General features: G+C 43.9%; 1 protein-coding gene across 1 annotated transcript; it reads left to right on the top strand.

Annotated features, from left to right (window-relative positions):
* The first annotated feature begins 3,937 nt into the window (after positions 1-3,937).
* CFL2 (cofilin 2) lies at positions 3,938-12,225 on the top strand. Its single transcript, XM_029598943.1, has 4 exons — positions 3,938-4,072; positions 8,710-9,017; positions 10,459-10,535; positions 10,639-12,225. Exons 1-4 carry the CDS (start codon positions 4,070-4,072, stop codon positions 10,752-10,754), a joined length of 504 nt encoding a protein of 167 aa, XP_029454803.1. The 5' UTR covers positions 3,938-4,069; the 3' UTR covers positions 10,755-12,225.
* Positions 12,226-12,766: the final 541 nt, after the last annotated feature.

Raw genomic sequence — 12,766 nt, 5'->3', positions numbered from 1 at the left:
AGTTAAGTAATCTAAACTTTGCACAAAGAGTATCTTAGCAGAGAGGGAAAAGGTTTATTTCCTTGCTTTTTGTCACAAATTCAGTATCTTATTTTAACTACTTCAGCCTTTCAGCCGAAGTCAAGCATAAACCCTTGCCATAGCCACAACAGATAGGACAGGGAAAGAGAAGCTGATGGACTATGGTCTTTCTGTAAGACTGAAACCAGGCCTGCTTTCTGTTTAGTAACAGGTAAACCATTTGGAGAAGTTCCCCAGGAGAGAGAGACCTTCCACACACCGCAGTGCTCATCTATTTGGTTTGTTATCTATCCAGCTCCACCATCAAGCGGGACTTCTTCATTTTCTTAACTGTTTTAATTTCACACAATTTTGTGTTTGGGATAGGGTGCACCCTTTACAAACTGGTGACACTGGGATGGATATCTTCCCCACCCCTTTTTGAGTACTCAGAGGTAAAGACAATTTTTGAAACCTGTGTACTTCCCTGCCTTTCCCCCCAACCTTTCTCTATTAGCGTTCCTTTTTTTTTTTTTTTTTACTATCCATATGAGTATGTTGGTTGCCCTGGCTAACAGGCCATACCCAGTGTTACTTTTTGTATTGCTTGATTTAAAATAAGAAAACTGAATTTTTGACTGCTAAAATGGGGTTACATTGGCTAAAAGTTCGGGAAGCCCTGTCCAAGGGGCCACTTAAGGGAAGAGAAGACCAAAGAGAAAATCCTGGTTCTGTTGGCCTGGCTTGTACAAACAAGTCCAGGACTATTGCCTGTCCTGTCTTACGTGCCAGTCAACCAAACCCATTGGAGTTTGAGCAGTTGCTTTGGTTCCAATGCCCATCATAGCTACCTCCTTTGAGAGAATTGCTAAGGATGTGGTAGAACCTTTGGAGAAACCTGCTCATGGAAATAAATATATCCTAGTCACCTGATATCCATATGGAAAATGAAGACCCAGATGGTAGTGACTTCCTTGATGGAGATCTTCCTATCAGTAAGATTGCCCAAGCAGGTGCTGTACAACCAAGAGATCTTGTTCATGTCCAGAGTGATGCAACAAGTTTATGCTTTATTGGGAGAGAAAGCCCTCCAGACCCTGGTCTACTACCTACCAACTTGGTTCATGGAATGTTTTAAGAAAACCCTCAAACTGATGCGAGGAAGCACATCACTGAAGACATCATTGTTACTCTATATATTATTTACAGTCCAAGAGGCTCCCCATAGTTCAACCAGCTTCTCCTTTTGAACTTCGAGGAAACCTATATATGGCCTGGGAAATCTGAGAAGTGGAGCCAAGCTCAGGTCAGAACCTGGTCAAGTATGTGATCTAGATGCAGAAAAGGATTTAGGCATAGGCAAAGTAATCAAGTACCTCTGGCACCAAATTCTTATAAGAGCCGGATCACCACCACTGCATGACTAAAAAAGCACGAGACCTTCAGTACTCCTTGTGCACTGACAGATCCTATAGTGTCCTGCCAACCCCTCCTACTGCATGGGCTTCCCGTTACCATGAAAACTCAAGCAATGGGGGGCATCACAGAGTTCCTCAGTCTGAGAGTGCTGCTGAAGGCCCCATGCTGCTTTTTCATCGTCTTCAGGTGCTGCGACTTGGAGGTGAAGAGGGAGAAAGGGATTTGGGCAGGTGGGATCGGCACTAACCCCTCCACAGGGAGGAGGGGGAGGAAACTCCCCTCCCTACTGCCTAGGGCTCATTTCGCCTTAATCCAGCCCTGAACATGGCCAAGATGGAATTTCTTGTCATTCCCCTGAAACCCGCTTCTCCTCATCCCTCTTTTTCTGTTTCTGGATGGCACTCTCATCCTCCTGGTTCTCCCGTAATTTTTGGGCTCATCCTTGATGCCTCTCTCCTTCTCTATGCACATCTGAAACACTGCAAAAGTGTGTTGGTATCTTACTGTATTACATTACAAAAATCTGTCCCTTCCTTTCTGAGCATACTACCAAAACGTTCATCTAATATCTGAGGACTTCCCGTTTAGACTACTGCAACTTGTTTTTTGCTGATTTGTGGTTAACAGTCTTTCTCCACTGCAATCTATTCAAAATTCAGCTGCATGACTTATCTATCTTCAGTATTGCTATGTTAAGAACATAAGAACATAAGAAAATGCCATACTGGGTCAGACCAAGGGTCCATCAAGCCCAGCATCCTGTTTCCAACAGTGGCCAATCCAGGCCATAAGAACCTGGCAAGTACCCAACAACTAAGTCTATTCCATGTAACCATTGCTAATGGCAGTGGCTATTCTCTAAGTGAACTTAATAGCAGGTAATGGACTTCTCCTCCAAGAACTTATCCAATCCTTTTATAAACACAGCTATACTAACTGCACGAACCACATTCTCTGGCAACAAATTCCAGAGTTTAATTGTGCGTTGAGTAAAAAAGAACTTTCTCCGATCAGTTTTAAATGTGCCCCATGCTAACTTCATGGAGTGCCCCCTAGTCTTTCTACTATCCGAAAGAGTAAATAACCGATTCTCATCTACCCCATCTAGACCTCTCATGATTTTAAACACCTCTATCATATCCCGCCTCAGTAGTCTCTTCTCCAAGCTGAAAAGTCCTAACCTCTTTAGTCTTTCCTCATAGGGGAGTTGTTCCATTCCCTTTATCATTTTGGTAGCCCTTCTCTGTACCTTCTCCATCGCAATTATATCTTTTTTGAGATGCGGCGACCAGAATTGTACACAGTATTCAAGGTGCGGTCTCACCATGGAGCGATACAGAGGCATTATGACATTTTCCGTTTTATTCATCATTCCTTTTCTAATAATTCCCAACATTCTGTTTGCTTTTTTGACTGCCCCGCAGCACACTGAACCGACGATTTCAATGTGTTATCCACTATGACACCTAGATCTCTTTCTTGGGTTGTAGCACCTAATATGGAACCCAACATTGTGTAATTATAGCATGGGTTATTTTTCCCTATATGCATCACCTTGCACTTATCCACATTAAATTTCATCTGCCATTTGGATGCCCAATTTTCCAGTCTCACAAGGTCTTCCTGCAATTTATCACAATCTGCTTGTTCATTTAACTCTTCTTCTGAAGTTGCAGCATTGGTTCCCTATCCACTTCTGTATACAGTTCAAACTTCTCTTATTCATCTATAAATGCTTTCCACCTTGCTGTGCCATATGTGTGGCATAGACTTCCCGAGCTGATGCCTTATGCTCCCTCTCCTGCCATTTTCAGATACAGTTTAAAAGTTCACCCTTTTGAAACTGCCTTTAAATCCTAAATTCTTCTTAATCTTAGACTTTTTTGTCATCTATATTTGCCTTGACTAGATTGTAAACTCCCAGGTGTAAACTGTCTCTTATGTGTTTGTACAGCACTGCATTTGCCTAATAGCATTATAAAAATAATAAATAATAGTAGTTGCTATCCTGCTGGAGCAAGTAATGGGCCGGTACCAATTTTCCTAATAAATGTCTAATTAATAATCCAACAGAGGAAATTCCTGGTTTTTTATATACCCAGAAAGCAGTGGAGCAGCCTCAGCCAGCATCGACGGACCTAAGCCAGCACGACCCACACTCCTTATAAATGAAAGCTCTCTGACAATTGTCAAAAAGATCAAACTGACCCCATAATTACAAATTTTAGACGGAACTTAAACGTATAATGTTTACAAATCAGAAGCTATTTCTTAATTAACAGCCTTGGACGCGGTAGTTTGATTAGCTTTTATGGCACCATTCACAAATAGAAGAATGGAAATCTTTGGGATGGAGCATTGAATAAATAAGAGTTTGGGTGACCAGAGGCTCTGGGAGAGGAACTGCTGAGCTGTATGGGGGGAGAGAGCTGAGGAAGAGCAGGGAGCTGGTGGGAGTAGCGGGTAGGGGGAGAGCAGGAAGCTGGAACCTGTTGCAAGTGGGAAGGGGTGGGGGGAAGGGAGGAGGAGCTGGGGCAGGGGGCGGGTAGTTGTGCGTATTTGCGCTTGGGACAGGCAGAGCCCCCCCCTCCCCTCCCCCCTCGTTGCACAGTACCGGGCAGCGCCGGAGAGCAATAACGCCGGCGGCACCATGGTAAGAGGCTGTGGGCGATCGGGGGTGGGGGAAATGCCGGGCGGGCAGGCCGGCGCTGAGGCTCCCCGGTACCCTCCCCTCGCTCTCATTTTCGTCTGGTTTTAGCCCGCTTTGGGCTGAGGGGGATAGAGGAGGCGCGCCGGGCTCCCCTTGCGAGGCAAGCCCCAGGCCCCCCCCGCGTATCTCCGGAGCCTTCGTCCTCCAGGCCTCCCCATGCGGGGCTGCCTTCACGTAACCCGGGAGCAGGGAGGGGGCCGAGCCCGCTGGCGCTTTCCGTGGTTTCTCGCCGTCCGGCGACGCTGCTGGAGGTGACGCACCTCGTGCTCCGGTGCCGCGACTCCCGCGCCGAGCCCGGGAGCGGTTCCCCCTCACCCTCCCCCCTCACCTGTTTACGTTTCCTAGCGCAATCCGTTACCGCAAGAGGAGGCTTTTCCTCTGCACGTGAGCAAGGCTGCTCCGTTAGATCTTTCCCGTGGGCTTGTTTTCTGGCCTGACACTTATTCTGCTCTTCTGAAAGATTTATTCTCCGGTCTGCCACGCCTGTGCCCCCGGACGCTAGATCTCCCCCCCCCCGGTTTCCCAACGTTAAACAGATTTGGCTCGATCTCTTTGCCCTGTCCTTAAAACCCGTGTAGGTCAGACTTCTGCTTGTAGGGGCTCCACTTCGTTCACTCTTAGGCAGTTGCCGCAGTGTTAGGGAAAATAACAAACGAATACAATTTCATTGTGGCTTGTGCTGAAACCGTGCGACTCATAAGATTATCGTATGGAAACCACTGAAGGTTAAGCTGAATACCGGAAACTTTATTGGGATAAAGGCTCGATTGTTCTGCCTGTGATGCTGAAGTTGTCTCTGCTCCCAACAATTTCTTACGAGATGGCGCACGCGGCGGCGGCGGTTTGACTTTCTTCTAAATTAGGATGGGGGGGGGGGGAATTCGTTTGTAAGTGCCTTGGAGCACCTGGAATGTGGGATGCGGGTTTTTAAACCGAGGCTGAAACTGTTTAGGTGGAACGCACATTTCTGAAGTTCTTTCAGGCCGTGATGTAGCCGGCCAGACTCGCTGCAAGGCTAAGAAAGAGGGGGGGGGAAACCGATAAGGGAAAGCACCAGTGGAACAGATGGGTACTGGGGGGGACAAGGGGCTCGGAGGCGCACAGGAAAAGGGCAGAGGGGGGATTTCAGATTCCGAGCTCAGTGCATCAGATAGTAACCTACATGAAAAAAACAGTGAACGCCCAGACCCCTACAAAGTACTGCAAACTTCAGTGGCCAAACAGTGTGAAATGTCATAACGTGCATACAGCTGTATTGTCAAAAACTCATGCATGTAGGATACTGAAAACACGTCTAATGAGTGAGGATTGAATGATGGCATTGTGCCAGAGAAATTACTGCAGGGCTGGTGCAAGAATATTTGGTGCCCTGGGCAAACTTTTAGTCATTTTATGCCCCCCCCCCCACCCAAGCAGTTCCAGCACAGTTCTCCCTCCTACTGGTGGCAGTGGCTCCATTGGCTGTGACAGCAGCACTCTGGATCATGCTGGTAGGATTTTGCTGTTCCCAAAATCTTGGTGCTCTAGATGATCGCCTAGTTTGCCTATTGGAAACACCAGCCCTGAATTACTGTCTTTTTTTATAATGTGCACTTTTAATATATATTATGAACAAAGCGAGGAATGTGGATAATGTGAATGTTGTACTTTTATTTTCAGTTACTATTCACATTATCTAAACTCCTCACTTTCTGTAATACCCAAATAACATCCCTGCCTCTCTAAAATCCGTGACTTCACTGCAGCCTCATTCCAGTATTGTTGATATCACCACTGTGCAGCTTCAGGAGTAGTAACTTCTCAGATTAGATTTGGAGATTTGATTACTCGCTTTTCCAAATCTGAACTCAAGACAAGTTACATTCAGGTACAGTAAATATTTCCCTACTCCAGAGGGTCTAAAATTTGTTTATGCTTGGGGTGATGGAGGGCAAAGTGATTTGCCCAAGGTCATGAGGAATGCCAGTGGGAGAAGCAGGATTTGATTCTTGGCTTTCCTGGTTCTCGGCCTGCTGCTTCAACCAAGGGAAGAAAACTCCGCTCATGGCAGTATTTCTGAATATTTGTATATATGTAAAATAGAGAGATTCCTAAGTGAATACTCCATGGCAAGATTCCTGTGCATGCCACTGGAATATTTAAACCAGATTGAAAGGCACCTTTCATGTTGCCTAATGCCAGTAATTTTTTGTCTGACTTCTAGATTTGGAGGGAAAAAAGTATAGTAAAGTGATTAGAGAACTCTCTGACATCATCCAGTCTCTCTCTCTACTGTAGGATGAGCTAACATCCTGCATACATCCAGTACACCATTGGAGGAGTTTTCCAACCAGTTTACAGATTATTATTTGAACTTAGCATGCAGCCAAGAGGACTCATCTACTTGACTGCACCTTAGGACTGCCTTTTGGACAGCATGCCATTTCATTTAATATAAAGAATACAAAAGTGAAGCTCAAGGAATGATCTAGGGTTTGAAAGCTAAGATTTAATGCTAAAAAAATGGAGTAATGTATTTAAGATGCAAAAACCCATGATACAATATAGGGGTGAAATTCTTCTAGGCAGGAAAGGAGAATACGATCTGAGGGTGATTTTATCTGATGATCTCAAGGTAGCTGAACGGGTAAAATGATGGCAAAAGCCAGAAAGATGCTAGGGAGAGGTTTGGACATCAGAAAAAGGGAGGCGATATTGTGCCTCATGAGACCTCATTTGGATACTGTGTACAATTCTAGAGATCACATCTTCAAAAGGATATAAACCAGTTGGAGTCTGTCCAGAGGGTGGCTACTAAAATGGTCATCTGTCTTCATTCTAAAGCATATGGGGATAGACTTAAAAATGTAAACATTTATACCCTAGAGGAAAGGTGAGATAGGGGAGAGGATGATAGAGACATTTAGATACCTCCAAGGTTTCCATGCAGAGGAGGTGAGCCTTTTCAGAGGAAAGGAGGCTCTAGAAAGGAGTCATGGGATGAGGGTGAAAGGGGGTAGACTTAGAAGTAAATATTTCTTTACATTAAGCGTGGTGGATGCATGGACAAGCCTCCCCATGGAGGTGGTGGAGACAAAAGAGTATCTAAATTCAAGAAAGCATGGGATAAACTCAAGAGGTTATCTGTGGCAGGGATTGTAAAGCTGAATAGTTGGTGTGGATGTGTAGACTAGTACGTTCTTCTGTATTTCTATGTAAAGAGCAAAGTGTACATGCAAAACTGTTGGGGCTTTTAATAGATCGGTTTTAGTGAAAATTGCCGTTAAGAACTAGAACCAGAAATTCATGAATGCAGTCCTAACAACATAAACTCGGGGTATTTTTGTGGACTTACCAATAATGTGTGTGCACATTGATCTTTTGTTTTGGATTCCATTTGTACACATCTAATTAATGTGAGAGCCAGTGCTGCAAGCTCAGGGCTATAGGTGCACAGGGGAGGTCAAACTGCAGTTGCCAAAATGTAAACCTGACAGTACACCTTTTATTTAGACTTTTGCCACTTTCAGAGGATGTAGCTGCATTACTTCTGAATTTCCCTTTCTTTTTCAAATTACAGTGTAGAGTTGTAGTAGCCATACTGGTCCTTGAGAAAACTGGAGTATCTGAATGCTTTGTTACGTTTTAGAGCAGGGCATGATAAATCCCGATTGCTGGGTCACTATGATGATCTGAAAGTTTGCTGTGGTGGCCTGGGATTTCCTAGTCTTGTTCCATCTGATGTCTGATCAGCTCTCTTCTTTCGCTCAGGACCTGCATCACGTGGCTCTTAGTGAGTTGGAACTACCAGGTGTCCCAAGTTAATGCACTGGTCTCTCAATCTCAAACCTAGCAAGACCAGAGTGGGAGTTCAGGCACTCTGCGGCTCACATTCATTAAGAGCTGCACATGAAGATTAAAGAGAACAGCTGTTCCTCCAGGGGCAACAGTGATAACTACAGCTAGAAGATGAGGAAGAGGGGTAACTGCCTGAAGTCGGGATGCTGATGGCTGAAGCTAACTAATGGGTTGGGGATAGGCAGGGATGGCTGCCTTGGGGTGTGACAGGGTGGAAAAACGGGAGGGCTGGCTAGTTGGGGTTGACTGGCTGGGGAAAGGAGAGGGATGAGTGACTGGCTTGGATTAGGTGTGGCTGGCATGAGGCGGTAAGCGGGTCGGGGATTGAGAAGGGAAGACTGATGGTGATGAGCAGGTGAGAGATGGACACTGGTGGGTACCCACTGTAAACTGAAATTAAGGGCCTGATTTACTAAGTGTTTTTACCCTACATGGAGATAGAAAGGGAAAATAGTCTTAGCAAGTCAAGCCCTAAAGGAACTGTGGCAGACCTTAAATGGGGATTCTGCGGTCTCCCCGTCGCTGGCTCCTAGATCCAGAGAAATTTTGTCCAGTCCCGTTTTAGAAGACCAACAGTAAAGTGCTTTCAAGACCACACGAGGTCCTTGGTTTTAGACCTATTTTGACAAATTAAAAGATACTATACCCTGCAAAGCCTCAAATTTTAAAATACCTAAAATCCCTGCTTATGTCCTCTAATAAAAACAAAATTATAATTCCTGTTCATCTGTTGCTGTTCTTAGGCTTCTGGAGTCACTGTAAATGATGAAGTCATTAAGGTTTTCAATGATATGAAAGTCCGGAAGTCCTCCACGGCAGAAGAGATTAAAAAAAGGAAGAAAGCTGTTCTTTTCTGCCTCAGCGATGACAAGAAAGAAATAATTGTGGAGAAGGCGAAGCAGATCTTAGTGGGTGACATTGGGAGCACCGTGGAAGACCCTTACGGCTCCTTTGTAAAGTTGCTACCGCTGAATGATTGCCGATATGGTTTGTATGATGCCACATATGAGACGAGAGAGTCCAAGAAAGAAGACCTGGTATTTATTTTCTGGTGTGTAGAAATAAAATTTGTTTTGATGGTAGGGTTTATTGGAGAAATGTACATGTGCTGGAGTTGAAATCAGCTTTGCTGTGCAAGCTCACATAAACTGTAAAAGCCGTTAACAAAAAAATGTGTTCTGAATTAGAAACTGGTCTGATCACAAATGAAGGCAGTGTCCGTTCCTGAGGGCCAATGTTGCAAAACCAACAAATTAGAAATTGGGAATGTGGTACAGAGGAAAGATTCACTTGTATTTTTCCTTTTTTTTTTTTTACAGGTAGTTGGCTTTGCATGGCATCAATTGGTAGGCTGAGATTGGTATTATAGCTGCTGATATCAGACAGCATGTTCCTATTGTAATAAAACCTGCAGCCCTCATTGGTATTGCAGTTATGATCCCTCCTCCTCCCCACCCTGGATTTCACTTAAGGTTGCTGATTGGTCCCGGGTCTACCAAACAGACTGATGTAATCTTGATTTTGCCCCATGGTATTCATGGAGTTGTAGTTCTGATTGTTCCATTGATTTTCCTTTGCTAATCAGAACAACAACTCCATGCATTACATGGTGAAAAACTGAGATTGGATCAGTCTGTTTCATTGACCTGGGGTGAATTAGTAACCTTGATTCCACCAGCTGTGCTTGCAGTCAAACCTTTGTGATTACCAGCTCTGACGCCCTGTTCTTTTACTTCCTGTGTAACTGATCTGTCACTTCCTCTCTCCTCATTTAAATCCTTCAGCTCAGCAGAGAGGATATGTGATGAATCATTTCATTACTAATAGGAGCAAGAAACTAGTCCTGTTTGTAATAAGGAGGTTGTAGCACTATAAGCCTGCCAGGAGAGGTCCTTTGCTCTGAAAGATCATGTCAGGACTCTGTGCAAGTGATGCTGAGAACTCTGGGGTTTCCCTTATCTCTTGTTCATTCTGTTCTGTTTCCATTCTGCAGAATTCCAGTCTTGTTTTGGAGATATGTTTGTTACTTTTAATACTACAACTAAAAAAGCAAAAAAGTGTTATCAAGTATAAAAATGAGATATTGCAAAGAAACTATAGCATTGAAAAGGAGATGTGGGTTGCCAGCATAGAAGTCTTGGTGCTTGGTTGCTAGTCTTATTCTGTAGACACCTTTAGAATATTCAAAACTGTCAAAATAGATGTGCCCCACAGAAAAGCACAAAAGATAAAATAGAACTATTACAGGTTCAAATTCTGCATTTTGTACTGAAGTTATCCAAATGAAACTAGTTTGTAATATTTGACTACATCTTTAGTGCTGGCTTAATTAACTGATAATTTTGACTCCAAATACTAAACTGGCAGAAGCCAAATCATCATTAATAGGATAAAGAATCCTAGGGCTTTCTTGTAGTTCTTTCAATTTCTTCACATGACCCAAGCCAAGTATTTTGTGTCTTTCTTTTTTTTTTTTTGTTTTGTTTCTTTAGGGCTCCTGATAATGCACCTCTGAAAAGTAAGATGATCTACGCCAGCTCCAAAGATGCTATTAAGAAGAAGTTCACAGGTGCGTGCATTCTCTGAAACTCTCAGCCCTGGGTCACTGGTGACTTGTTGAGTGTTGAGCTGCTTGAAATCAATTATGCCTTCTTCATCTGTTTCCCTTTCAGGTATTAAACATGAGTGGCAAGTAAACGGACTAGAGGACATTAAGGATCGTTGCACGCTTGCAGAGAAACTGGGAGGGAAGGTGGTGGTTTCACTAGAAGGAACCCCCTTGAAATGATGGACAAAGTGCCACCTGATCCAGGGAGCTTCCATTTCTGCAGCTCTTGTGCTAACCCATGGAATAGTTGTAGCTGGTTTTATTTTTGGATTCTTCATTTTGTCCTTGCCCATCCTCTGCTTCCCTCCCATCTGAAGGTGATCTCGGCATCCTGGCAGCAGTCACTGCCACTGAACTATTGCGTTCTTGTAGATTTTCTGTGTCAAAGCGAAGGGATGCCTTTCCATCATACACCTGTAGCAAAATCCTCCCCTTTCCTTCCCTCCCTCCTTGCCCCCAGACGCAGGTGACGTCAAGTGTGCCCCCTGTGCAGCAACTCTTGCAAATGAATTGGATGGTAGTCACCGTGAATAGTTTTAGCAAACTCCACAAGACAAAAAGGGTAAGCTAAGCTGAATGCCTTGAAAGTATTCTCCACTGGTAGCTGTTTTTATTCAGTGTCATTTACATTTGCACTAAACTGCAGTTCCAGCTCACTCTTTTGTGCAGGTCTAAACCTTACCTGCCTGGGGCAAGCCTATATGGTGTCCTTCTGTTGTTTTGATTTGCCAGCAGGTATTCAACTGTAGCCCTATATATCAGAAGCACTTTTGTTTATAGGTTTTTATTTGTAAGGGGATGGGGTCCAGGCTACTGATTTTATTCTTTCAGGAGATGGTTCAAAAGACTGCCAGTAAGTCGCTGCATGGGAGCCACATTGTTTGCCTGTGTCCATTCCTGTGACCCAAGTATCATTTTTATTTAAAAGCAAAACAAGAGCCATTGGTGTGTGTTGGGTCCAGGAGCTGCTGCGTGGCAATATCCAGCCACTAAACTGGAGTTCCTGCGAAAACTGTAATATTGGGGTACAGGTCCCATCAGCTGCCACAACCTCCATTGCATTGAAAAGTCAGTGAGTGGTTACTAATTGGTGATGGTGGAGCTGCCCCTGCCTCTGTCGCATGCACTGAGATGCTCCCTGCTTTCAGGCAATGGTTTAACAGCAAGACTCTTGTGCACATCACAGACTACAGCGCTAACTGCTGCTGTACTCGGGGATGAAAGGCTCCTCTCCGTTAGGGGCCTACTGTGCCCATTGGCCCTTTATTAACCACATAACTTAACATTCAGAATAAAATGGGGAGAAGGCACTATTCCAGAAATGTGAGACTTTGATTCACCACTTATGCTTCAGACGGCCAGGGTGCTGGTGTGCTTTATTTCTTTGATGATTTTGTTCTTTTACATCAAGTTGAAATACTGCCCATTGATGAGCCTGATCGCTCTAAATGGAACATGTACCCTCAGTATTCCAGTTGTATCACTTTGCTTGCCATGGGAATCTGTAAACAACATTTTTCTTTTATTTAAAAACAAAACAAATCATTCACAATGACAGTTTCTGTATTTAAAAAAGAGCCTTAAATGGAGCAATGTTTTTGAGATTAAAAACAAAATGGCCACACTACAATAAAAATTGTGGCTTAATATAGGAAGTTGCCTTGTTTTCTTTATAAAACCAGTCATATTTTCAATGTATTTTAATTGGAATGCAAATTTATTTTCTGAAGATAAGAGCAGCAGAGGCCATTTCTCAAGACTGGTAGTCGTTTGTCCACTCACTGCTGAAGACTGGTGGCCGAATCTGCTTTTAAGGTCACTGCGGACTACTGGAATTTTGTCACATGGTTATCTTCTGTAGCGCCGACAGCAACAAAAGGAAATAGTTTGCAGTCATTGCACTGACACCTTTGGGATGGTGAGCGTTGATTCTCAAGGGCAGGAGCCTAGCTGGGAATTTGTTTGTTTTCAAGGGACCTGTTTTCTCTGCAGGGAGGTGTGTTTTGTTGTTTTTTTTTAATAGTGCATGTCCTTTGATTGTCATGCTTGAGTAATTCTGTTTTTACCACTGGGATTTTTTTTTTTTTTAAATCATACTTCTTTATAATGATTCAAAGCTGTTATAGTGCTGTCTTCCAAAAGATCCCATTGCTGGATAGCTGCATGGATGTTCACAGTAACCCTGCGCCATT

This window comes from Rhinatrema bivittatum, chromosome 4, assembly GCF_901001135.1.
Source record: "Rhinatrema bivittatum chromosome 4, aRhiBiv1.1, whole genome shotgun sequence".
Taxonomy (NCBI): Eukaryota; Metazoa; Chordata; class Amphibia; order Gymnophiona; family Rhinatrematidae; genus Rhinatrema; species Rhinatrema bivittatum.
The sequence above is the reverse complement of the archived record's forward strand: the minus strand, read 5'-3'. Positions and strand labels throughout refer to the sequence as shown.

What these genes read in the sequence shown, in the direction of transcription:
- CFL2 (XM_029598943.1), top strand. An exon ending in GACCTGGTATTTATTTTCTG is followed by an intron (nt 9,018 to 10,458) that starts GTGTGTAGAAAT and finishes TTGTTTCTTTAG; the next exon opens with GGCTCCTGATAATGCACCTC. An exon ending in TATTAAGAAGAAGTTCACAG is followed by an intron (nt 10,536 to 10,638) that starts GTGCGTGCATTC and finishes TTTCCCTTTCAG; the next exon opens with GTATTAAACATGAGTGGCAA.